Source organism: Eublepharis macularius, chromosome 11 (assembly GCF_028583425.1).
Source record: "Eublepharis macularius isolate TG4126 chromosome 11, MPM_Emac_v1.0, whole genome shotgun sequence".
Classification (NCBI taxonomy): Eukaryota; Metazoa; Chordata; class Lepidosauria; order Squamata; family Eublepharidae; genus Eublepharis; species Eublepharis macularius.
Genome location: NC_072800.1, coordinates 62,612,320 through 62,640,017, shown reverse-complemented (window position 1 = coordinate 62,640,017; position 27,698 = coordinate 62,612,320). Strand labels below are relative to the sequence as shown.

The window sequence follows — 27,698 nt, the reverse complement described above, 5'->3', positions numbered from 1 at the left end:
TAGGCCTCTGCCCTTCCTACCCAGTTCTGTCCCTCTTGGCTATTTGGCTCCACCAACCACCTCCTCCTTGGGGTGGACATCACCAATGGGGGCCAACTCCAACTCTTCCCTGTCCTGGGAGAGCCCTCTAGCATAACAGGGAAGGGCCCACAGTCCAGGTCCAAATGGCTTCCACAAGTTCTTGGCTCTGGCTAGCCCTATTGTTCTCGCCTGCAACTTCCCCAGGCCCTGACCACTCAAGGCTGAAACTGTCCCAGCCTTAGCTCTGAGAAGTGCTGGGCCAGCCCTGCCTGGCCATCACCATGTCTTAGAGTTCAGCAGCAGATAGGGCTTATGGATTGGCGTCAGCAATTTCCCCCCTCCTCTTGAAGCCAAGGGGGCTTCCTGCAGTGACCAGCGTCCAAGCTACTCCAAGACCTTTGCCTCTGTCATTGATTGCTGCCCCTGAGTGCTAGCTGTAGGGCCCGTCAATTTTCCCAGGGCTCACTCAGGGATGGGGTATTCCATGGAGCCACCACCCCTATCAGGCCAGCCTCTTGGTCTGCAGTCCTGTTTTGGGGCTAGCCATCCCACGGAGTTGCTGCTATTGGCGCCTCACTCATCATCAGGAAGGGTGTGCTCTGGCAGGGAAATAAGTACAGGGGTGGGAGTCTTGAGCCTATCCACAGAATAAAACTGGGTTTGAATATGTTCAAAAACTATTTAGAGCTAAATCATAAACACTTTGCTTTGGAGAAAGCGGCAGTGATTTCCAATACTTCTTTCTCCGCAGAAGTTGCTACTATCTACATTATAAAAAGGTGATTCCAGTTCAGGTTTTAGTAAGTGCATGAATCAACAAGCATTTACACCCACATCTTTTTCTTTTACCATTAACATATCAAGGCTTTTAGCACTGGCCAACTCACAAAAGAGGCTGTTAGAGTTTCTTAAATGTTACAGTTCCTCCTCTTGATGAAGTATTTACTTACTTATTTGGATATTTATACCTGACTTTTCTCCGCAATGGGACCTAATGTTCCCCCCTTCCTCCATTTTATCTTCACAACAACCTGTGAAGTAGGTGAGGCTGAGTGAGTGACTGGCCCAAGATCACCATGGCAAAGTGGAGATTCAAACCTCCTTTTCCCAGATCCTAGTCCAACACGATAACCACTACACCACACTGGCTCTCATAAACAAATGTGAATGCCAGAAATGCAGAAGTCTGCATTAAGTGCTTTCACCCATTCTAGCACTGCTCTGACATGTGTAATACTCAAGTGTGGTGTAGCAGGTAGAACGTTGGACTAGGCCCAAACAAACCCTGGTTCAAATCCCCATTCACCATGAAACTCACCAAGTGACTCTGGGCCAGCTGTTCTCTTTCAGCCTAACTTACCGTTAAAAGGATTGTTGCAAGAATAAAAACTATGGGTTGAACCCAGATGTTTTCCACTCATGCGAGGCACTTCTGTCAGAGAAACAGAATATTCTCGCCCTATCCCCACTGCAGCTCACTCTTCCCTCAATGCTGCTCCCGGGGGAACAGGGAATCTGGCACCCTGATGAACAGCAGAAGAGGCACGTTGGGAGTCTGGACTGGTAGAAATTTTATCCGACCTCTTCTATTAGCAGAAAATTTAGACTGGATGCAACCCATAGAGGAGATAATACTGCACATCACTTTGAACTTGGAAAAGAGGGGAGGATAAAAGTGTCATAAAAATTATTACTTACTAAGGTTTTCAGAACAGATCCAAATAGTGAAGTATTGCTGTGTTTCTTGAGAAAGATGCATTCCTTCCATTATCTGTTGCACAGTTGTGTTGTTTCCATGTTTCAGTTCAACAGAACGGTATGATCCATCCATTCGATAAATTCGTACCTTTTCATACTATAGGACATATTGAAAACAGAGGTGCACAAATTTTGGGTGGCTACAAAAACCAGCCAACTTTTATTTATTTATTTAAAAGATGTCTACCCTGCACTTCCCATAATTTGTCTGTGTTGGGCTAACAACATAAAATGAAATAATAAATAATGCAAGTTAAAGACAAGAGCCAATAACAGAGGTGACAAACAAGTTTCAAGGGAGAAGGGATTTCACAGGTACAGCACCACCATAACACTGCCCCCATCTCACATTAGTGGGGAGGGGCCAACGGTGCTTAACTCGAACACTAAACAGTATGGGAGGTGGTCCTTCAGGTACCCTAGTCCCAAGCCATTAGGGGCTTAAAGGAAGGTACTAGTACCCTGAATTGTGCCTAGTAACAGACAGTCAATACCAATCTTTTAGCACAGGGGTGACACAATCCCTGTATCCCATCTCTGACAGCAGCCTGTCCACCACACTTAAAACTAACTTAAGTTTCTGGACAGTCAAAGCAGCCTCCCACCTTTGGAGAGGCATAAGATCCTGCCTCTTACAACGCAATCCCATGAATACTTTCCTGAGAGAAAGACCCAAAGAATATACCCAAGCAGGATTCCCATTAGACCTGCTTAGGATGGCACTGTTAGATAGCCACGCTAAGCAGAATCTACTCAGATTCAATAAGGCTTGCTCTCAGGAAAGTGTTCTTATAATTGCACTGCTAGTGTCTTTAAAGAGCAGCACAATGTGAGGAATAATCCATACTCTCCTCCTGAAACAAGGCAAGAAAATTAGCTGTTGCGTGCATGATGACAAAATTGGTGGATTGCCAAAGGCAACATTTTAAAATTCTACCTTGGTTATACTTTCATGGGATTTTCATTCCAATTTAATGGTACCAGGATCTGAAGAAACTCTAACTAGAAAAGATGTTTTTCACCTATTGATGCCTCATGCATGAAAGGGTGGTTCAAGAAAGTCCCACATAAATAAACATAACACACTGAACTAGAATTTATATACAGTTTCCAAGTGTACTACCAGATATTAACTTAGTTACTCGTTACATAAAATAACTCTCGAGAGGCCAAATGAGTGTTTAAAATAGAAATGATAAAATCCTAACTAATGTTACTAAGACATTTATGTCTTAAGTTTTTCACTCACAGAACCAGGTACTTGAATTCTGGTCACCACACAAAAGACTAGCGCTTCTTTTTTGCTTTCCAATTTAAAAACCCCCTGTAAACAAATGATCAATAAATGTTTAAAAGATTAATGCATACTGGTTTATTTATGGCCTCTTTCAGCAAATTAGCTGTTTTTTCCCATTCATTTTGTTTGTGCTCTTCACAGACATTCAATGGTGTTCTTCCTTGTTGATCTGTAATATGCTATAAACAGAAATAGGAAGCATTACAAACACATCTTTCTGAAGACAGGAACTCCTAATAAGCATTGGAGAACCTACCACTCTTTCCCTGAAGTAGCAGCCTCCACGCACTGGCACAGTCCTGCTTGTGCTCTGTGCTTCCCAATTCCAACACGTAGAATTGATCAGCTCTGATATGTGCAAGTGTATCATGTGTAACCCACATGTTTAGAATGCTGACCAGATTCCAGATGTTGCTGGTCCAAAACAGCAACTGTAGGTCTCAGTCAGTGACCTATTGACTTACTGTTCCATGTCTTTTCACTGTTTTAAACTTTATAACTGGCAAAGCAGTGTTCAAAGGCAACACGAGGAATGAGAAATGAATCTTACTCTGTCAACTTCTGGATGATTGAGGAGTATCTGAACAATATCAGCATGCCCTCCCCCAGCAGCAAAGTGAAGAGGAGAGCTAAGCTGTCCATTCAGCAAGTTGGGGTTGCATTTCCCTCTCTCTAACAGCATCCGTGTGGCTTCAACTTTTCCATACCTACACAAAGAGTAAACAGAAACGGCATGAAAACTCAAAAATAAAGAGAAGGTTTCATATGTGATGCAAAGAACAGATATTCCTTGTAATTTTAATTCATGTGATGTGACACAGTTAAGTACCTGCCTAGAATAATTTCATGCACTTCACGGGCTTTGCAATTTAGTGAAGAGATTTTGTGGCTCACTGCTCTACAGATGAAGGGGGGAAAACAACCATTTATTAATTATTTATTTATTATTTCGATTTATAAACCGCCCATCCTCAGGGGCTCTGGGCGGTGAACAACAGTTAAAAATCAATAAAAACAAGAAAACAATAATTCTAAAATCAACATACAATAAACAATAATAAAATAAATTAACTAAATACATTAAGGTGCAATGGTGGGGAGAACCCCCCATCCCAAAGGTGGGAGGCCAACATGGCACCGCCCCCTTCAACCACCGAACGCCTGGCGGAACAGCTCTGTCTTACAGGCCCAGCGGAACGATAACATGTCCCACTGGGCCCAAGTCTCCATTGACAGAGCGTTCCACCAGGCTGGGGCCAGGACTGAAAAGGCCCTGGCCCTGGTTAAAGTGAGGCGGGCTTCCTTAGGGCCGGGGACCACCAGTAAACATTTATCTGCTGATCGAAGCGGTCTCCGAGGAACATACAGGGAGAAGCAGTCCCGAAGATATGCCGGTCCCAACCCGCTCAGGGCTTTAAAGGTAAGAACCAACACTTTGAACCTGATTCGGAATTCAACCGGAAGCCAGTGCAGCTGGCGCAGGACAGGTGTGATATGTGACTGGTAGGATATACCAGTCAGGACACGCGCCACCGCATTCTGAACCGGTTGTAGTTTCTGGATCAGGCCCAGGGGTAGCCCAGCGTAGAGTGAGTTACAGTAATCTAGCCTGGATCACTGTAGCCAGATCCTGGGGTGTCAGGTAAGGGGCAAGTTGCCTGATCTGACGGAGATGGAAAAATGCAGAATTGGCAACCGCCGTGACCTGGGCCTCCATCGACAGGGAGGCATCCAGGAGCAAGCCCAGACTCTTCACCACTGGCAAAGTGCAGGGAGCTGGATTCCAACATCTGGCAGCCCCCATCCCAGCTGCAGGACCTCCGTCTTCACCGGGTTCAGCCTGCTCTGTTTCAACCATGCCATCACAGCCTCCAGAGCTCTGGCCAGATTGTCTGGGGCCGTGTCTGGCCGTCCATCCATCAACAGAAAAAGCTGGGTGTCATCCGCGTACTGATGATAGCCCAGCCCAAACGTCCACACCAACTGGGCGAGGGGGCGCATGTAGATGTTAAATAACATTGGGGAGAGTATCGCCCCTTGTGGAACCCCGCACACCAAAGGGTGACGGGGCGATAGATCTCCCCCAAGCACCACCCTCTGTCCCCAACCCTGGAGAAAGGAGACCGGTCACTGTAAGGCTGTCCCCCTAATCCCCACGTCGGTGAGGCGGCTGGCAAACAAGTAATAGTCGACCGTGGCAAACGCTGCTGTGAGATCGAGTAACACACGCGGCACTGACCCGCCTCGATCCAGATGCCTGCGAAGGTCATCTGTGAGGGCAACCAAGGCCATCTCCGTCCCATGGCCAGGACGGAAGCCGGACTGGAATGGGCACAGGACTACAGCATCATTCTTATTCAATTCCTTTTTTCAATAGTTATGAACACCAGAGAATTTCCCCCCCAATACTTTCCACAAAACAGTCAACTATCACTTCCCAGGTTATTATCCGGAGAAGAAGTAATAGCTTTTATAACAGAAACCACCATTAGATCAGGCTACTTGTCACCACAATGTTTGTAAAGATTCCATAAACTCTGAATTTTGAGATGGGTTTCTGCTAGCAGAGCCCCCTTTCACAACTAAAATGTAGTAACAATTATAAATTACTGAAATGCCGTCATTATGATGCAGCATGTGCTCCTGTGCAGGAAGGATTTGTATCTTGTGCAGACCTCACCCCCTGACGCAGTTGTGATATATCACACTGGGGCCCTGTCAGTAGAGGCCGGGACACACATTGTCAGGAGAGGAGGATGCATTCTGCCCCCACTGCAAGATACTCCTCAGATTCAGCGTTTAATTATTTGACATAGAAGTAAATGGCAGCCATTTGTTTGTATGGAAAAAAGGAAAAAGTGGAAGCTAAGACTGCTTCAGGTAATACCAGTCCCTGAAAAGGACTTCTTGTTTACCTTCTTCCAACTATGCTCTGAAGTCTAACCAGTATACTTTGTCCTGTAAATCTTACTGGAATTAATCTGGCTGGAATTAAGCTAGCCGGCTACTGCAGAGCCACAATCCCTGATCTGCACATACTATTCCGATTCTTGACTGTGAATGTGATGGAGCCTTGAGAGCAGATAGATGTTATTACGTTTTTCATTTGGAAAGAGTATTCTGATTATTACCAGCATGCATAATGGATTGGTGCCCAATGATCATTGTCCAACTGGTTAACGGGAAGATTTTCATCTAGAAGTTGGCTCAACAACTCAGTGTCTCCTTCACAAGCACTACGGTGAAGAGGAAAGTCATCAACCCACTGCCGTTCCCTAGAAGAAAAAAATTGAAAAGATGTAGCCTGTTGGTCAATTATATGACTGTGATATTTGAAGCAACTGAAGGTGCTGCTCCACTAATGAGATTTTACTAACACACACAAGGTAGTAGTGGAGTCAGATTTCTTCCCATTAATGCACTTTAACAAATAGTATTTTAAGATGACATTGCACATCACAGACCTATTGGTAGGATATTTCACTTTAAGAACCAACACATATTGAGGGAGAACTTAAAAAAGAACTTGAACTATAATCACAGCCATTTTCCTCATCTAAAACAAATAAGAGAGCCCGGTCCTCAGAGACTAATTGGAACAAGGTCTTTTTATAAACACAAAGTGAATAAAAGTAAAACAGTACTTGTCCTCCATGACACTACTCATGCTGCGTTGCCACTTTTCACGCTTGGGAATCTGTATTTTTGAATAGTCTGGAGCCCCGAGTCCAAAGTAGGGATTTATAACGACTTTATCAACCTGGAAACACCATATAATAAAAAAAAATAGACACTAAGGAATATTCAAATTGAACAGGGATACAAAAACTTTCGTGAAGTTGTAATTCTGTAGTCCTACCCGATTGGTATACTGAAGATCTGACCCAAACAAAGGGTTGTAGATACACATGTCTGCTTTCTCAAGTGCCAGCATTTTACTCTTGATTTCTAATGCAGTATATCCCATGTGAAGTGAACTCTCTGTTTGCCCAGGTTCACCAGCATATGCAGGGTTTGTGACATTTGTTTTAATTCGCTCTAGGGGAGACGGTCTGAATAAAGCTGGAATAGAATGTGATTGTGAGTGCCGTTCCTCTAGCCATCTGCAAAACAGAATAGATACGCCCCGTTAGCAATGATTCATATGACTGTGGAATAATCTGCACTAATTATTTACTTGAGTAAATTGTATTATACTAATCTTTCAGAATGCTACATGCCCAAATGCTTAGCACTACAGTTCAATACACTCTGGCCCTGATCCGGACAGTTATCACTAAACCTACAATCCTACGAGTAACTTATTTGTGAATAAGACTGACTGACCTGAATGGCTTTGCTCACATTTGAGCCCCTCTTCATCTGTTGTGGAGTGAGTAGTGAGTAGCACTTCTCTGCTGCTAGATACTTTTTGGTTGATTGAAAGAGAGAAGCACCTGGCACCAGAGGATTGTGCCTTTACACCATAGATCCTGTTAGCATTGCTCAAGATCAATCCATACAAATTTGGCCAGACAGTGGTTTTGGCAATAGGTGTGCAGTTTAGCATCCAGGTTGAACAGAATGAGAGATTCTGGGTGCAATCTTAAGGAGATTTCAATGGGCTTAGACTCGAGTAACTGTTCTTAGGATTGCACTAGTTATCAGCTAAGTAACATGCAAAAATGGCTAATCTACTGGGAGACTCATGCCCAGGAGCTGTCAAACCAATCTAAACAGTTGTGCTGGATGCATTTTAACTGATGGAGAAAACAACAACAACAAAACAACCCTTTTTGGGACTCTCACAACCATCTCACAGTGCTATAAAATAGGTTCTGATTCGTGTTTTATGAATCAGCATACTGAGTCCATACTGGTGCTTTGGTTAATATTATCAGTGACTTATTTAAAATTTAAAAGTTCTCCAGAAAAATAACTTACAATATAATAATTTTGAGAGACAGGTATGGAATTTTTTTGGATGCCTGTAAATTCAGGAAAATAAAAAAAAACCCTGTAATAACAGAAAGCTTTCTAGCTCCACATAGATTAATGAATATATTGTGGCATAAGTTTCCATATGCAAGCGTGCACAGAAATGGGCTATCTGCCATAACAACTGTGCTAAGTCTTTAAGGTGCTACAGGATTGTTCATTGTTTTAGTAAACTTATGCAGAGTTACTCGACTTTAAGACCAGTGAAGTAAATGGGCTTAGACTGGAGTAACTTTGTTTAGGATTGTGCAGTAACAAAGAAAATTATAAATCACATGGAGTTATATTTTAACTTGAAAAAATAAAATATTATCTAATTATTTACTGTTAGCTCATGTTTTTCAAATGTAATAAGTTACACTAAAACATTTCTTACTTATCCAAGTAAATTAGCATTCTAGCTGTAAGTGTAGCAAAGTGAGTGCTTGATTCACTGCAGACTCTCATAATATCTTGTAAGCAGTAGAAAATTGGGCATCCAGGACTGTATGTGTATTTTGTGTTATCTATGAAGGAAACAAGAAATTAAAATGTGATTTTAATATCTATAAGCATCTTTTTACTACATGATAGAATATTAACCATATAATATTTCATTTTTATATTCTAGTCCTATCTCTTCTAAGTACATTTCCCCCAAAGTTTTCCTTTAAGGTTACCCATTGACTGTACAGATCTCTCCTTTTCCCACAATGCAACGCACAATACTTTGCACCTGGCAAATTTTCCTTCCAAAGGCTGTATTTATTGTAACTACAATGCTGCATGAAATACAGTTGTGCAAATGTATCAGATATAGCTTGCAATTTAATCCATGACAAGGGACCCAACTCTCCTTTAAGACATTGGCAAGTGTGCTATTATTTAAGCCATCTCCCCAAGTACATGGAGGTTGACTGGAGTTGGCTGCCCATCATCAGATACAACTGGGTGTCATCCGCATATTGATGACACCCAAGTCCAAAACTTTGCACCAACTGGGCAAGGGGGCGCATATAGATGTTAAACAATAACGGGGACAGTACTGCCCCCTGCGGGACACTGCACACCAAAGGGTGGCGGGATGACAATTTCTCCCCTAGCACCACCCTCTGTCCCCAACTGTGGAGAAAAGAGACAACCCACTGCAAGGCAGTCCCTCATAGGCCCACATTGGCGAGGCAGTGGGTCAAAAGATCATGATCGACTGTATAGAACGCTGCTGAAAGGTCATCAGCAGCGCCGAACCACCTCGATCCAGATGCCTATGAAGATCATCTATGATGGCAATCAGCAACATCTCCATCCCATGTCCCAGGCAGAACCTGGACTGGAAGAGATCTAGGGCTGAGGTACCCTCCAGGAAACCCTGCAGCTGTTCCACCACTGCCCACTAGGTCACTTTGCCCAGAAATGGGAGGTTCAAAACTGGGCAGTAACTGACTGGGTCAGTGGGGTCTAAAGATGGTTCCTTTAAGAGAGGCCTCACCACAGCTTCTTTTAATGCAAGAACTCCTTGCATATAGAAAAACTAGATGTTAGACTAGATGTGTTGGATCTCAGTGAGAAAGGAGGACTATAAATAATGTAAATAAATGAAGAAAATTAATTCTAGCCTAGTATTTACCTTGAAATGTTATGTTTTCTGTGTAATAAGAATCTTTTAGAGGAGGAGCATTTCATCACATGAACCTCCACTGCATTTTCAAAGAGTACAATCAAGGCGTAAGTTTACTGAGGTACCTTGGTACCCCTGAAAATGCCTTTCCGTTTTTAGAAAATGGAAGGGATAAGATGGAGGTTTTGCCCAGCAGGGCTTCTGATAAGCTGGGCAGATTTTTATAAAACATTGCTTTGGCAGAAGCTGCTGCCACAACAAAAAGATCTTCACTGTGTAACAGAAGGTAAGCTGTAGGTATACAAGAAAACATTTTCCAACTGTAGGTTCATTTTCAAAAGGCATCATGTTATATACAAAGCTTCTGCATGAAATGTCCAAAAGTTACTTTTAGAATTATGTATAACTTCACTCCCTGACATTTTGTGCTTTGCTCCACCTCCTGTGGTAGCCATTTTGTAGTTGCACCTACCGCTCTGTTATCAGAATTCCATAGGTGCCCTCAGGCTCAAAACATTTGGGGATCCCTACCCTAGACATTGCACCTTCAATCTCACCATGTTCAACCCTGCTCTACCATTGACCTTTTCATCTCACAGATCCCCAGCCCTTATTCTACATATCTGCTCTTCTTATTTTGTAGAAAGTGTAATGATTTTTCCATGTTCAGTATTTCAAGCTCGTGTTTCATGCTTCAGTATTTCAAGCTTCCTATCTTCCATGCGAAGGAACATTTAATCACATTATACATCAGTTCTACCAGTCCTTGGGACCCCTTCTCCATCTGTGATGCTTTACTGCAGGGGTAGCAACCCTTGGCGTGTGTGTCAGACACCAGCATGATAGGCCATTTTGCTCAGCATGCAGCGCCAGTTCTCCATACAAGAAACTAAGGTGAACCCTTAAGGCTCTGGCCACACTGCCAGGGCCAGTAGCACAGGAAAAGGCAATTGGAATGGTCTATGTAGGTTAACTCCTCCTGGGACCCCTGCAGCTGCCATCCAAATCCAAGGCAAGTCTAGAGTACTAGGAATGCCATTGGGGCTTGGTTGCTCCCATTGTGCCTGGCCAAGCAAATCTTTGTCTCTCTTCTCCACCCACTTTCATTTGCCAGCATACCAGCATCTTCACAGGCAGACATTGTGTTGTTTCAGCACTCAGGTCATAAATGTTGCTAACCCTTCTGCATCTTCATCTTTTTACTCAGGCTCTTCTCTATTTTTTCAATCAATCTTTTTTTTTCCATTGCAACTTAAATTTAAGCTGTCACACTGTTTTCATCCTTCTTCTCTCCACCTCTCGAGAGGCTTCATTTATAAAACCATGGCCCCCATAGAACTGCCTGGATGTGGAATCAGGACTGCAGGATTCATGCACGTTTTAAGGGAAACTATACCCACTTCTTCGAAATACATAAAGTGTCAACATTTTAATGTTACCTTTTACAACAGTTGGAACAACAAAAAGTGATGCATCTTTGCCTGTCTTGTCTCCATCAAGAGGAAACTTCTTCATTAACATAACTCTTTTTCCTGGATATAATAATAACCAAAAGTGTAAACAATTAAGTAGATGAAGCATCCCTCTTAAAATCTGTTTCTGTTGTGAACACATAACATACTGAAAACTGTGGATGCTAATGCTCAAGTTTTAAGTTTTCTGAGCATGAGTTGTTAGGTAAGCATGGAGCATCAAGAGGCGGACTTCTTGCCTGACACCTCCTACTACCACCACAGGGCACCTGCGGACCTATTCTTTGCATTTTTTGCCTTGAGCATTGGATCAGAGGAAGGAAACATGGCAGAAGCATCAGGTTCCATTTCCATTGCTCTGCTTCTGGTTTGGCCACAGAAGCAGCAACAGAGGAACTTAGTCAGCCAGTGGCCTGCCACACCAACACCCTCTTCACCTTCTGGAATCAAGCAAATATATTTCTGTTCTAGCAAGTAATTGGTGGGTCAGGGATTGTTTTACTCAGCAAGGTGTTTCATGTTGCTAGTGCTATGTAACTCTTATTTTAACTTCATTTATACTCCTCCTTGCTCCCCAGTAGGGACCCAAAGCGGCACATATTGTTCTCCTCTCCTCCGTTTTATCCTCACAACAAGTCTGTAAGGTAGGTGAGGCTGAGAGTGTGTGACTGGTCCAAAGGTCGCCCAGCAATGAATGGCAGAGTTTGAACCTGGGTCTCTCAGATCCTAAATCAGCATACTAACCACTGCACCAGACTGGCTCTCAGTAGTTTGTTATTTTAAATTGATACTATGTGCTTTACTGTGATAAAGCCTTAGTTACTGTGATAAAGCCTTAGATACTGTGATAAAGGCCTTAGTTACCCTAAGGCCATTGGCTAGGAAATGGGATATAAACATGGAAAATAAATAAATCATTTAACCTTGCTTCAGAAATGGGATTCTGCTTTACAAACAGGAAAAGCCATTATTACCTTTGATACCTTGATTTCCTGGTGAAATCGGTTTGGTGGTTTCTAGTATATAATCCAAGATGCTTTGTGTTACATCACTACCTCCCTGAAGTTTAGTTTCCAACAACATTTTTCTCCTTTTTTTCTTATGTCCTTCGATAGGAACTTCAAGCAACAAGATCTTGTAACAAGCAAATTGAATACTGGTTAAACATGACAGACTGGGTGTATGTTCAAAGAAGAATAACATTGCAGTCCTTACACTTGGAGCATGCACAAGTGTAAGGTACTTAGAGAGACCAGCATTATAAAACTTGACTTTAGTTTGCAAGCAATGTTACACTGGAGTCAAAGGAATTATTGTCAGTCAGCAACCTCACAATATGGTGGCAATATAAGGGTGGGGTCTGTGATGGTGGGGGAGGGAAAGGAATAGGAAACTGCTGCTCTCTCTTCCAAATACAAAGTGCCCTTAAGTAGTCGAACTGTGTGGCTGCATACAAGCCAGTTATTTTATACTTCAATTTTATATGGCTATAAAAGAAACTTTAAACGCATTTTTTCCTATGTTTATACCCTCCCTACTGGCAACATTGTGACTGCTATTCACACTATGATAGAGCTGCCAGCCTGTACGGCTCTATGAATGACATGTCCTCACTATGTTTTGATAAGCCTTTGTTGCTAACAACTTGCTTCTAAAGACCTGGGAGCACACAAAGATAAAGAAGAATCCTACCAATATTGCCTTCTCGTATATCCTGTTATAGGATGACTTTGAAGGGTGTTTTGTAAATGCATCTGTTTTCTGCTTGCTTAACTAAGAGCTTACTGTGTTGGCAATTATCAATGCAAGGCTCATTTTTAATGTTTTAAGTCTTGCCTGTGAGATAAGCAGCTCTGAGGTCCAGTAGCTTTACAACTCCTGAAAATTATTTAATAATAATTTGCTTGAAGGATTCAGAAGACAGAATGAAACCCTTGACAAGTAGGGGTAAGGCTCTTGAAGAACTAATTTGTCTACAGAAGTGGTATCTCTGTAGGGTACCTCCTGAGTTCCCATTCACACTTGGTTATACCGTGAGTGTATCTATGACCAGAATGCCAGTTTTCACTGAAGCTGCACCTCTGCTGCCTTCAGTTATAGTACAAAAAGGAGAGAATCATGGTAAAAGAACCACAAGTACAAAGAACACAACCATGATTAACTTACTGTGTATACAAAAATCCCATATATTCATAAATGTACTATAAGAGAGTCACTATGTATATAATTGCTCTTTATGAATATATGGGATTTTTGTATACATAGTGATTTATATAGGATATTGTGACACATTATTTATAGAAGATAAAAGTTCTGAAATGATTATTTTCACATGCAGTAAGTTTATCATGGTTATGTTCTTTGAGCTTGTGGTGCCTACAATTATAGACCATTACTCTACTTAATTCAATCTTGACCTACCTCATATGATTTAGCCCGATATTCACGAGAATTCAGACTTGCAGTATTTTTGGGGCGAATGACAGCCACATAAGCTTCAGTTGTAATCTCTGGGTTTCCCATGCTTTGCTGTTACTCCTTTGTTAAGGAAAAGAATAAAAATTAAATAAAAATTAAATTTTAATATTACTAATTATGTTTTCATTCTCTAAGAACTATAATTTTCTTTTCCTCTCTTTTTAAATTCCCTATATTTCGAAACCAAATTTGGTTTTTGAACATTCATTTTTTTAAAAAAAAAAGGAAGCATGATTATCCTTATATCAAGAAAAAAGATCAAAACAGCCTAAAAGATGTGATACTAATAATGTATGATACACTTTATCACTTGTCAGGAACTACATATATAAAAAGAGGCTGCCTGTGAGCTTCCTGAGGCTCAGCCTGTATTTATGTAGTTATGCTTGCTGTATACAATAGTTAACAGAAACTGATTGCATAGTGCTGTGATGATAAAACTATCAGCTTTGACAATGCAACAGCATAACTAGAGTTACTCTAGTTCAACCCACTGATTTCACATCATCTAAATGGGAAGAATGGTATTGAACCCACACCCTCTTTCTTGCCAGGATGTAGAGCTTGGATTCATTTAAACAAGTACTCTGTCACCAAAGCTTACAGCATTGATAATCTGATGGAAGGGAAAGCACAGGTAAACTGTGAATGCAGATCTCTAAACTAGGACCACTATACAGAAGGTATCTTTCATTGTCAAAGTTAAGATTTATATTCATATAATGCCTTTAGGATCAAGATTTATGTTTCTAAAATGAAAAATAACTATTGCCATGAAAAACAAATTAACTAACAAAATTAAAACATTTTAAGACAAGATACAGTATGGCACCATTAAATACTTTTACTGCATTAGACTTTATGCAATTGTAAAAGCTAGAATGGATATACTATTTAAACCATTCATATACCAAAAGATCACTCTCTTTCATTCCTAACAGTCATTTCTCATCAGCACTGCAGGTAAGAAATTGTAAAAATGAAACTGTTACAGACAGCTCAGCCCATACCAAACTTAACCTGAAACTATTAAAGTTAAGCAGAATTGAGTTTTAATCCTATATTAAATATATATATATATGTAGTGAAGAATCTACATCTTTCCAAGATGGGGCTGCAGTGTAAGGACAGTGGCTACATTACTGTATTAGAGGGAGGAGCCACAGCTCAGTGGAAGAACCTGTGCCGTGCATGCAGAAGGTCCCAGGTTCAATCCCACACATCTCCAGTAAAAAGGAACAAGTAATAGGAGATGTGAAAGACTTCTGCTGAGACCTTGGAGAACAGACAATACTGATGTTGATGGACCAACAGTCTGATTCCATCTAAGGCAGCGCATTCATGTGTGGCAAAAAGCATTACCTTAGACCACCCGACCACCCACTGCAATTTTAGAGGAGGGGGCTGTAGCTCAGTGGCAGAGCATTTGCTTCGCACGCAGAAGGTCCCAGGTTCAATCCCCAGCACCTCCAGTTAAAAAGACCAGGTAGTACATGATGTGAAAGATCTCTGAATGAAACCCTGGAGAGCTGCTGCCGGTCCGAGTAGACAATACCGACCTTGATAGACCAATGGTCTAATTCAGTATTAGGCAGCTTCATATCCATTCATATGTTTGTACATAGAAAAACCAAATGCAAATGATGCAGTTTATACATATATAAGAATCAAGATGACTTCCAAACTTGTACCAGTTTAAAGAAAAAAAAACTCATCTCCTTGCAGATACAAAACAGGGATGTACTAAAACGAATGACAGGATTGCCCATTGGAAATAATGGGAAAGGCTTGAATGCCCATTGGAAATAATGGGAAACTGGAATGCCCATTGACTTACATGGGCTCCATTGAAACACATTAGAGCAAAAAAAAGAGGTGCAACGAAAACATGGAATGGATTTTGAAGGAAACTGTCTGGGCCCAGATAGCCTGTTCTGGGACTGGATTGACAGGCCCCATGCTGGAATGACGTCCCCTGGGTGTGCCAGAAGGGCTCGGGGACTGGAATGACAGGCCCCTGACTGGAATGATGGGCCCTGGGTGTGCCAGAAGGGCTCAGGGACTGGAATGAGAGGCCCCATGATGGAATGACGGCCCCTGGGTGTGCCAGAAGGGCTTGGGGACTGGAATGACAGGCCCCATGCTGGAATGACGGCCCCTGGGTGTGCAAGAAGGGCTCAGGGACTGGAATGACAGGCCCCATGCTGAAATGACGGCCCCTGGGTGTGTCAGAAGGGCTTGGAGACTGGAATGACAGGCCCTTGACTGGAATGACGGCCCCTGGGTGGGACAGAAGGGCTCTGGGACTGGAATGACAGGCCCCATGCTGGAATGACGGCCCCTGGGTGTGCCAGAAGGGCTTGGGGACTAGAATGACAGGCCCTTGACTGGAATGACGGCCCCTGGGTGTGACATAAGGGGTCTGGGACTGGAATGACAGGCCCCTGAGTGGAATGACGGCCCCTGGGTGTGACAGAAGGGCTCTGGGACTGGAATGACAGGCCCCTGACTGGAATGATGGGCCCTGGGTGTGCCAGAAGGGCTCAGGGACTGGAATGACAGGCCCCATGCTGGAATGATGGCCCTGGGTGTGCAAGAAGGGCTCAGGGACTGGAATGACAGGCCCCATGCTGGAATGACGGCCCCTGGGTGTGTCAGAAGGGCTTGGAGACTGAAATGACAGGACCTTGACTGGAATGACGGCCCCTGGTTGTGACAGAAGGGCTCTGGGACTGGAATGACAGACCCCATGCTGGAATAACGGCCCCTGGGTATGCCAGAAGGGCTCAGGGACTGGAATGACAGGCCCCTGACTGGAATGACGGCCCCTGGGTGTGATAGAAGGGCTCTGGGACTGGAATGACAGGCCCCATGCTGGAGTGACGGCCCCTGGGTGTGCCAGAAGGGCTTGGGGACTGGAATGACAGGCCCTTGACTGGAATGACGGCCCCTGGGTGGGACAGAAAGGCTCTGGGACTGGAATGACAGGCCCCATGCTGGAATGAGGGCCCCTGGGTGTGCCAGAAGGGCTTGGGGACTGGAATGACAGGCCCTTGACTGGAATGACGGCCCCTGGGTGTGACAGAAGGGCTCTGGGACTGGAATGACAGGCCCCTGACTGGAATGATGGGCCCTGGGTGTGCCAGAAGGGCTCAGGGACTGGAATGACAGGCCCCATGCTGGAATGATGGCCCCTGGGTGTGCAAAAAGGGCTCAGGGACTGGAATGACAGGCGCCATGCTGGAATGATGGCCCTCGGTGTCCAAGAAGGGCTCAGGGACTGGAATGACAGGCCCCATGCTGGAATGACGGCCCCTGGGTGTGTCAGAAGGGCTTGGGGACTGGAATGACAGGCCCTTGACTGGAATGACGGCCCCTGGGTGGGACAGAAGGGCTCTGGGACTGGAATGACAGGCCCCATGCTGGAATGATGGCCCCTGGGTGTGCCAGAAGGGCTCAGGGACTGGAATGACAAGCCCATGACTGGAATGACGGCCCCTGGGTGTGATAGAAGGGCTCTGGGACTGGAATGACAGGCCCCATGCTGGAATGACGGCCCCTGGGTGTGCCAGAAGAGCTTGGGGACTGGAATGACAGGCCCTTGACTGGAATGACGGCCCCTGGGTGGGACAGAAGGGCTCTGGGACTGGAATGACAGGCCCCATGCTGGAATGAGGGCCCCTGGGTGGGACAGAAGGGCTTGGGGACTGGAATGACAGGCCCTTGACTGGAATGACGGCCCCTGGGTGGGACAGAAGGGCTCTGGGACTGGAATGACAGGCCCCATGCTGGAATGACGGCCCCTGGGTGGGACAGAAGGGCTCTGGGACTGGAATGACGGCCGCTGGGTGTGCCAGAAGGTCTCTGGGACTGGAATGACAGGCCCCTGACTGGAATGATGGGCCCTGGGTGTGCCAGAAGGGCTCAGGGACTGGAATGAAAGGCCCCATGATGGAATGACGGCCCCTGGGTGTGCCAGAAGGGCTTGGGGACTGGAATGGCAGGCCCCATGCTGGAATGACGGCCCCTGGGTGTGCAAGAAGGGCTCAGGGACTGGAATGACAGGCCCCATGCTGAAATGACGGCCCCTGGGTGTGTCAGAAGGGCTTGGGGACTGGAATGACAGGCCCTTGACTGGAATGACGGCCCCTGGGTGGGACAGAAGGGCTCTGGGACTGGAATGACAGGCCCCATGCTGGAGTGACGGCCCCTGGGTGTGCCAGAAGGGCTTGGGGATTAGAATGACAGGCCCTTGACTGGAATGACGGCCCCTGGGTGTGACATAAGGGCTCTGGGACTGGAATGACAGGCCCCTGACTGGAATGACGGCCCCTGGGTGTGACAGAAGGGCTCTGGGACTGGAATGACAGGCCCCTGACTGGAATGATGGGCCCTGGGTGTGCCAGAAGGGCCCAGGGACTGGAATGACAGGCCCCATGCTGGAATGATGGCCCTGGGTGTGCAAAAAGGGCTCAGGGACTGGAATGACAGGCCCCATGCTGGAATGACGGCCCCTGGGTGTGTCAGAAGGGCTTGGAGACTGGAATGACAGGACCTTGACTGGAATGACGGCCCCTGGTTGTGACAGAAGGGCTCTGGGACTGGAATGACAGACGCCATGCTGGAATGACGGCCCCTGGGTGTGCCAGAAGGGCTCAGGGACTGGAATGACAGGCCCCTGACTGGAATGACGGCCCCTGGGTGTGATAGAAGGGCTCTGGGACTGGAATGACAGGCCCCATGCTGGAATGACGGCCCCTGGGTGTGCCAGAAGGGCTTGGGGACTGGAATGACAGGCCCCATGCTGGAATGACGGCCCCTGGGTGTGCCAGAAGGGCTTGGGGACTGGAATGACAGGCCCTTGACTGGAATGACGGCCCCTGGGTGGGACAGAAGGGCTCTGGGACTGGAATGACAGGCCCCTGACTGGAATGATGGGCCCTGGGTGTGCCAGAAGGGCTCAGGGACTGGAATGACAGGCCCCATGCTGGAATGACGGCCCCTGGGTGTGCAAAAAGGGCTCAGGGACTGGAATGACAGGCCCCATGCTGGAATGACGGCCCCTGGGTGTGTCAGAAGGGCTTGGAGACTGGAATGACAGGACCTTGACTGGAATGACGGCCCCTGGTTGTGACAGAAGGGCTCTGGGACTGGAATGACAGACGCCATGCTGGAATGACGGCCCCTGGGTGTGCCAGAAGGGCTCAGGGACTGGAATGACAGGCCCCTGACTGGAATGACGGCCCCTGGGTGTGATAGAAGGGCTCTGGGACTGGAATGACAGGCCCCATGCTGGAATGACGGCCCCTGGGTGTGCCAGAAGGGCTTGGGGACTGGAATGACAGGCCCTTGACTGGAATGACGGCCCCTGGGTCTGACAGAAGGGCTCTGGGACTGGAATGACAGGCCCCTGACTGGAATGATGGGCCCTGGGTGTGCCAGAAGGGCTCAGGGACTGGAATGACAGGCCCCATGCTGGAATGACGGCCCCTGGGTGTGCAAAAAGGGCTCAGGGACTGGAATGACAGGCGCCATGCTGGAATGACGGCCCCTGGGTGTGCAAGAAGGGCTCTGGGACTGGAATGACAGGCCCCATGCTGGAATGACGGCCCCTGGGTGTGTCAGAAGGGCTTGGGGACTGGAATGACAGGCCCTTGACTGGAATGACGGCCCCTGGGTGGGACAGAAGGGCTCTGGGACTGGAATGACAGGCCCCATGCTGGAATGATGGCCCCTGGGTGTGCCAGAAGGGCTCTGGGACTGGAATGACAGGCCCCATGCTGGAATGACGGCCCCTGGGTGTGCCAGAAGGGCTTGGGGACTGGAATGACAGGCCCCATGCTGGAGTGAGGGCCCCTGGGTGTGCCAGAAGGGCTTGGGGACTGGAATGACAGGCCCTTGACTGGAATGACGGCCCCTGGGTGTGCCAGAAGGGCTCTGGGACTGGAATGACAGTCCCCATGCTGGAATGACGGCCCCTGGGTGGGACAGAAGGTCTCTGGGACTGGAATGACGGCCGCTGGGTGGGACAGAAGGTCTCTGGGACTGGAATGACAGGCCCCATGCTGGAATGACGGCCCCTGGGTGTGCCAGAAGGGCTCAGAGACTGGAATGACAGGCCCCATGCTGGAATGACGGCCCCTGGGTGTGTCAGAAGGGCTTGGGGACGGGAATGACAGGCCCTTGACTGGAATGACGGGCCCTTGGTGTGACAGAAGGGCTCTGGGACTGGAATGACAGGCCCCATGCTGGAATGACAGCCCCTGGGTGTGCCAGAAGGGCTTGGGGACTGGAATGACAGGCCCTTGACTGGAATGACGGCCCCTAGGTGTGCCAGAAGGGCTCTGGGACTGGAATTACAGGCCCCATGCTGGAATGACGGCTCCTGGGTGTGACAGAAGGATTCTGGGACTGGAAAGACAGGCCCCTGACTGGAATGATGGGCCCTGGGTGTGCCAGAAGGGCTCAGGGACTGGAATGACAGGCCCCATGCTGGAATGACGGCCCCTGGGTGTGCCAGAAGGTCTCAGGGACTGGAATGACAGGCCCCATGCTGGAATGACGGCCCCTGGGTGTGTCAGAAGGGCTTGGGGACTGGAATGACAGGCCCTTGACTGGAATGACGGCCCCTGGGTGGGACAGAAGGGCTCTGGGACTGGAATGACAGGCCCCATGCTGGAATGATGGCCCTTGGGTCTGCCAGAAGGGCTTGGGGACTGGAATGACGGCCCCTGGGTGTGACAGAAGGTCTCTGCGACTGGAATGACAGGCCCCATGCTGGAATTATGGCCCCTGGGTGTGCCAGAAGGGCTTGGGGACTGGAATGACAGGCCCTTGACTGGAATGACGGCCCCTGGGTGTGACAGAAGGGCTCTGGGACTGGAATGACAGGCCCCTGACTGGAATGACGGCCCCTGGGTGGGACAGAAGGGCTCTGGGACTGGACTGACAGGCCCCATGCTGGAATGACGGCCTCTGGGTGTGCCAGAAGGGCTTGGGGACTGGAATGACACGCCCTTGACTGGAATGACGGCCCCTGGGTGGGACAGAAAGGCTCTGGGACTGGAATGACAGGCCCCATGCTGGAATGAGGGCCCCTGGGTGTGCCAGAAGGGCTTGGGGACTGGAATGACAGGCCCTTGACTGGAATGACGGCTCCTGCGTGTGCCAGAAGGGCTCTGGGACTGGAATGACAGGCCCCATGCTGGAATGACGGCCCCTGGGTGTGACAGAGGGGCTCAGGGACTGAATTGACAAGCCCCATGCTTCAATGACGGCCTCTGGGTGTCCCCGAAGGGCTCAGCGACTGGAATGACAAGCCCCTGACTGGAATGACGGCTCCTGGATGTGCCAGAAGGGCTTGGGAACTGAAATGACAGGCCCTTGACTGGAATGATGGCCCCTGGGTGTGACAGAAGGGCTTGGGGACTGGATTGACCAGCCCCATGCTGGAATGACAGCCCCTGGGTGTGCCTGACTTGATCGACGGCCCCTGGGTGTGATAAACTATGTCTTGGCTCCTTGCTAATGCTATTTCTTTAATCTTGAAAATATTTGCCATATGGTACTCTATCGTATCCGTTCAAGCTTTACTGTATAAACTCAACATTACCTCCACTGACCTATCAAAATCTGCACAAAAAAGATAACTCATGCAGCCCCTACTCCTCATAAAGGAACTAATATTCCAGAAAGAAACAACTGAGCAACAAAATGGAAAGCATTCCAGAGTCACGAAATTGTTTTTTTCCCCATTTTCTTGCAAGCCATATAAGTGGGGAAGGGGGGAAACAATCCAAACTTTTTTAAAAAAACAGTTTAATATGTCACTAGCACTTTGTGCTACCCAGCAGTATTGAGGTTCGCGGGTGTGGGGGGGGGGGACATTTTCTCTTGCTCCCAATAAAGACAGGCCCTTGATTTTGCACTTTTGTTCAACAGGCCCAAATGAGGTCACTTTCCACAGGGTCTCTCAGAGGCTGTACATATATCATACTTTTTGATTTAGCATTTGGTATGAAAATTGCTTTCTTATTAATTTGAGTTCAATAGTTTTTGTGGGGTCCAAAGGGGAAGGGAATATAACATATTGTTATCAATATTATATTGCCTTTTCAATGGGTGGTGGGTATGGGGTGAAGTTTTGTTATTTTATACTAGAAACACAGCCCGTTGTGCAAATAAATACAATGGGCTCTAGAAAGCTGGGGCTGGGGAGGGCTGGTGGGAAGTTGTGGTTAGAAAGGGCTGGCAGGTGGGGGGGCAAGGTGAGTCTGGGGAGAGGTGAGAAGCAGGAGGGGTCTGGGGAGGGATGGCAGGTACGGAGGCAATGGGGTTTGGGGGAGGGCTGAGAGCCAGGTGGGGTGTGGAGAGGAAAGGCAGGTAGGGAGGCAATGAGGTTTTGGGGAGGGCTGAGAGCCAGGTGAGGTGTGGAAAGGAAAGGCAGGGAGGGAGGCAATGGGGGTTTGGATCAGAGAGCGGAGCACCGTGGCTCCAGAGGCCTTGCAGGGCGGCAGCACTCCGCTCACGCCGCCTTTCCCCAGGCCCAAGGAGAGTGGAGCACTGCTGCCCTGCGAGGCCCCAGGAGCCGTGTTCACTGCTCTCCTCGAACCTGGGGCAAGACGCCGCAAGAGGAGCACCACCGCCATGCAAGGCCCTGGGTCTTTGCAGAGTGGCGTGCCCGGCTCCGACAGGGCTGACATGGCAGCGGGTGCTTTGCCCTCGTCCCGTCCCTGCCGAAAGCAGCGTGGCGCAGTTCTGGCAGGCGTCAGAGGGCGGCAGGCTTCTCTTCTGCCGCGGCTCCCCTGAGGCTTTCTGACACGCCGCCCTTGCTGCCCTTCCCGCGCCACCGCGGGAAGGGCTGAGAGGGGCACCGCTGTGGTGCAAGGGCTGAGAGGAGCGCTGCTGCCGTGCAAAGCCCCGGATCTTTGCAGAGTGGCACGCCTGGCTCCAGGCAGGGCTGACGCGGCAGCGAGCACTTCGCCCTCGCCCTGTCACCCCATCCCTTCTGAAAGCAGCACGGCTTGGCTCCAGCATGGGTCAGAGGGTGGCGGGCTTCTCTCCCGCCACGGCTCCCCCAGTGCTTGCCAGCGCACCGCCCTTCCCGTGCCACTGCCACCACCCTCCAAACAGGCTGTGAAGCCTGCGGCATCGAGCGGCACCCTCCAGAAGCGGCCTGCCTGGTGCGCTTTTATGCTGGTGCACCCTGCGCAATCGCACCATCCTCAATGTGAGTCATCGGAAACCCGCTAAGGGAATTATAAAGTAGGACTAGCAACAAAGCCCGTTGTGGGGAAAAAAACCAACAGGCTCTAGAAAGGGCAGGGCAGGCGGGGCAGGCATTTCCGCTTCCATCGCAACATGATCTGGTCAAGGGGAGGGCAGGGCAGCCGGGCCTGGCATTGCCCCCTCTGCCGCACCCCAATATGGGCAGGGGGAAGACAGGGTGGCTGGGCCTGGTATTGCTCCCTCCCCAGTGCTGACCAATCATGTTGGGAAAGGGCTGGGAGGCGGGACCGTCCATGCTGCCACTTCCTCACCCCAACTGGGCTGCAAAGGGTTTGGTAGGTGGACCCTTCCCTCCACCAGCCAATCCCAGGCCTGATTTGGACACTGCAGAGCCAGGAGCATCGCTGGGGGGGCGGGGGTGAGAAGGGCCCTGGAGTGCTCCTGTGCACTGCAGCCACCCGATTCTGCCCAAAATTGGGCCACTGCGGAGACCAGGAGTGCTTCTGGGCAGGCAGAAAGGGCCCAGGAGCACTCCTGAGCCCTGCAGCTGGCTTATTTAGCCCTGATTCGAGCTGAATCAGGCAGCTGTGGAAACTGGGAGTTCTGTGTTGGGGGCAGAAATGGCCCTGGAGTACTCCGGTGCTCCACAGTGCATCGAATTGGGACTGCTTTGGTCTGAAATTGCCCTACTGTGGTGCATAGGAGCATGCAGAACCATCAGAGAGTGTGCCCAGGGAGCGGCATTCCCCGTGCTTCCCCCACCCCAATTGGCCTGGCCCTGCAAGTGTATGGCAGATAGACCTGAGCTGTATGGGTCTGGAGGGCAGGTCAACTCACTGTACAAAGCTATGGCAAGTAGACGTGGCCTTGAGACATGCAGGGTCCAAGTAGCCATGGCAAATAGATCCGGCCTTCGGAAGTCTGATCAGATCTACCCGCTTTGCAATGCCATGGCGAATAGACCTGTCCTTCAGACATGTAGAAGCCAGGTCTGCCCCCCCCCCCCGGGCTGTTCAATGCCATAGGAATTAGACCTGGCCTTCAGATGAGTAGAGGTCAGGTCTACCCACCAAACAAAGCCATGGTAAGTAGACCCAACCTTCGGATATGTGTGTTGGCCAGGTCTACCTCCCTGGCAAACCTGTAGCAGGTTGATCTGGCCTCTGTGGGCCAGAGGCCAGGTCCACTTACTATGCAATATCATAGCAAGTAGACCTTGGTTCTGCACATCTGGCATGCAAGCTGCATTACCAACTGCACACACAACCTCTCCATGCAGCAGATTGAGGCTTGGAGGTGGGAAATGGAGGTGGAGCTGTGGAGATAGAGGGCAAGCAACACTCTCCACACCTGTGCGCTCTTCCCCACAGCAGGCCGAGGCTTGGGCAGGATCCTTGGGAGGTGGAGCGCAGTCAAGCCAGGCATGCCCCAGGCCTCCTTGACCCAATCGTGTCTGGTGAGGGTGGAGCCGACAGCTCTGCAATGCCATGGAGAGGAGACGTGGCCTTCGGACATGCAGGGGCCAGGTGTTCTCCCCTTGTTATGCCATGGCAAGTAGACCTGACCATCAGAAGAGTGGAGGTCAGGTCTACTTACCAAAATCTTGATGAGTAGAGCTGGCCTTCAGAGGTGAACAAAGGCCAGGTCTATCTGCTCTGCAAAGCAAGAACAGGTAGATCTGCTCTGCCACTTTGGAGGCCAGGTCTACTCCATGTGCAAGGCCAAGGGAAGTAGACCTGGGCTCTCCATCATTCAATCCACATTACCTGCTGCCTTCTCCTCCACTGCTAGGGGGAACCTTGGGAGGAGGATCACAGGGAAGCGAGGCTTGCCCCATAACTTCCGGCCCATAACCGCACTGAGCAGATTTTGAAAAATATTCCTTGGGCATCAGCTGACAACTCATTACAGGGATCTTCACTGTGTGACCAAAGGAACACTGCACCCAGTCTTTGCTTGCTCACTCACCTGCTGCAGCAGTCATTTAGTGTCTGCACCCACCATGGTGTGTCAGAATCACAAACATGCCAGCAGGCTCCAAAGGGTCGCAAGTTTGGGGACCCATTTTTTTACTGTTGGATTTGTAATCTGTTATCACTGCAACCTGACCAAAAGTGGATTAGAACAAACTCAGTAAATAGATAAAACAGCAAAAGCATGCAGCAAAATAAGACCATGAGCTTGTCAACTGTTAAGCTAAGGTATGAAATGGGTTTTTTCACAGAGAGACTATGGAGGCGTTTCATCAAATTGCCAGTGGTCGACAGAATGAGCAAAATTGAGCAAGGAATTTGAGTGGGGTGTGACACTTGAGGGGGACATGGAAGTCTGGATGGCTGTAGAAAACGCTGTGGGAGCAGGAAGGGAGAGAACAGAAGGGTTTATTCCTGAAAATAGAAGAGGTGGCTGATATAGACTTCATGAAATTGTGATAAAACTGACCAGGCAAGAGGAAGGATAAAGATATAGGAGGATCTGAAACGATGATAGCTAAACAAATCCCTGGAATATAAATTGAAATGTTAAGTGTTTGATTCCGGTCTTGGTGACTTCAGTTGCAGACAACTATATCTATAAGAGACCATTGTTCCAGTCATGGGCATGTCATTCCAGACACAGAAAAATTCTACAATTTTTAGAGATTATTAGTCCATACAGGGATGACTCAATTAGCTCCCACAAAGCTTCCACCACACCAGGGGCTTTCAGAGCATTGATGGGACTGAAATTCAACTGCAAGACCACATCTCTCACACCCATAGACCACTATTCCAGTCGGGGTCTGTCATTCCAGTACCAGAGCCCTTCTGCCACACCCAGGGGCCGTCATTCCACTCATGGACCTGTCATTCCAGTCCCAGAGCCTTTCTGCCACACCCAGGGGCCACCATTCCAGCATGGGGCCTGTCATTCCAGTCCGCAAGCCCTTCTGGCACACCCTGGGGCCGTCATTCCAGCATAGGGCCTGTCAATCCAGTCCCGGGGCCCTTATGGCACACCCAGGGGCCATCATTCCAGTCAGGGTTCTGTCATTCCAGTCCCCAAGCCCTTCTGGCACATCTAGCGGCCGTCATTCCAGTCAGGGGCCTGTCATTCCAATCCAAGATCCCTTCTGGCACACCCAGGGGCCGTCATTCCAGCATGGGGCCTGTCATTCCAGTCCCAGAGCCCTTCTATCACACCCAGGGGCCGTCATTCCAGTCAAGGGCCTGTCATTCCAGTCCCCAAGCCCTTCTGGCACACCCAGGGCCCGTCATTCCAGCATGGGGCCTGTCATTCCAGTCCCTGAGCCCTTCTTGCACACGCAGGGGCCGTCATTCCAGCATGGCGCCTGTCATTCCAGTCCCCGAGCCCTTCTGACACACCCAGGGGCCGTCATTCCAGCATGGGGCCTGTCATTCCAGTCCCAGAGCCTTTCTGTCATACCCAGGGGCCGTCATTCCAGTCAAGGGCCTGTCATTCCAGTCCCCAAGCCCTTCTGGCACACCCAGGGGCCGTCATTCCAGCATGGGGCCTGTCATTCCAGTCCCAGAGCCCTTCTGTCACACCCAGGGGCCGTCATTCCAGTCAGGGGCCTGTCATTCCAGTCCCCAAGCCCTTCTGACACACCCAGGGGCCGTCATTCCAGCATGGGGCCTGTCATTCCAGTCCCTGAGCCCTTCTTGCACACGCAGGGGCCGTCATTCCAGCATGGCGCCTGTCATTCCAGTCCCTGAGCCCTTCTGTCCCACCCAGGGGCCGTCATTCCAGTCAAGGGCCTGTTATTCCAGTCCCCAAGCCCGCCTGGCACACCCAGGGCCCATCATTCCAGCATGGGGCCTGTCATTCCAGTCCCAGAGCCCTTCTGTCCCACCCAGGGGCTGTCCTTCCAGTCAAGGGCCTGTCATTCCAGTCCCCAAACCCTTCTGGCACACCCAGGGGCCGTCATTCCAGCATGGGGCCTGTCATTCCAGTCCCAGAGCCCTTCTGTCCCACCCAGGGGCCGTCATTCCAGTCTAGGGCCTGTCATTCCAGTCCCCAAGCCCTTCTGGCACACCCAGGGGCCGTCATTCCAGCATGGGGCCTGTCATTCCAGTCCCTGAGCCCTTCTGGCACACCCAGGGCCCATCATTCCAGTCAGGGGCCTGTCATTCCAGTCCCAGAGCCCTTCTGGCACACCCAGGGGCCGTCATTCCAGTCAAGGGCCTGTCATTCCAGTCCCTGAGCCCTTCTGGCACACCCAGGCCCCATCATTTCAGGCAGGGACATGTCATTCCAGTCCCCGAGCCCTTCTGGCACAACCAGGGGACGTCATTCCAGCATGGGGCCTGTCAATCCAGTCCCAGAACAGGCCATCTGGGCCCAGACACTTTCCTTCAAAATCCATTCCATGTTTTCATTGCACCTCTTTTTTTGCTCCAATGTGTTTCAATGGAGCCCATGCAAGTCAATGGGCATTCCAGTTTCCCATTATTTCCAATGGGCATTCAAGCCTCTCCCATTATTTCCAATGGGCAATCCTGTCATTCGTTTTAGTACATCCCTACAAAACAAGCGTGTCAGGGAGGATACAATCTAACCTCCTCTGACTACGGTGTTTTTACACACATTGAGGGATGTGTGTGTGTGGTGAAGGCATCCCACATATGCGACTGCAGTAAATATACAAAATGTTCTTTTTAAGACCAATTACATTAAATGAGATTTACTTACAAGGAAATTGTGCATTCGACTGCAGCTTGAGCCTATGCATGCTTACTCAGAAATAAACCCCCACTCACTGCGTTGAGTGGAGGCTCACTTCTAGGTTTATAGACCATCTGAATTCAGTGGGTGAGATCCAAGTCCAATAATACCTTAAAGACCAACTAGATTAACAAGGTATGAGCTT

General features: G+C 48.7%; 1 protein-coding gene across 3 annotated transcripts in view; it reads right to left on the bottom strand.

Annotated features, from left to right (window-relative positions):
• The window catches only part of KRIT1 (KRIT1 ankyrin repeat containing), a 42,101-nt gene that overhangs the window by 13,986 nt on the left and 417 nt on the right, over positions 1-27,698 (bottom strand). For all 3 annotated transcript variants that reach the window (XM_054992100.1, XM_054992101.1, XM_054992102.1), the window contains exons 2-11: positions 13,544-13,660; positions 12,097-12,256; positions 11,090-11,182; positions 8,430-8,559; positions 6,936-7,179; positions 6,721-6,836; positions 6,208-6,351; positions 3,627-3,783; positions 3,148-3,255; positions 1,720-1,876 (exon numbers count right to left, since the gene is read on the bottom strand). In XM_054992100.1, coding sequence (XP_054848075.1) covers positions 1,720-1,876; positions 3,148-3,255; positions 3,627-3,783; positions 6,208-6,351; positions 6,721-6,836; positions 6,936-7,179; positions 8,430-8,559; positions 11,090-11,182; positions 12,097-12,256; positions 13,544-13,645 — 1,411 coding nt within the window. In that variant the 5' untranslated portion in view covers positions 13,646-13,660. The remainder of the gene's footprint in view (positions 1-1,719; positions 1,877-3,147; positions 3,256-3,626; positions 3,784-6,207; positions 6,352-6,720; positions 6,837-6,935; positions 7,180-8,429; positions 8,560-11,089; positions 11,183-12,096; positions 12,257-13,543; positions 13,661-27,698) is intronic.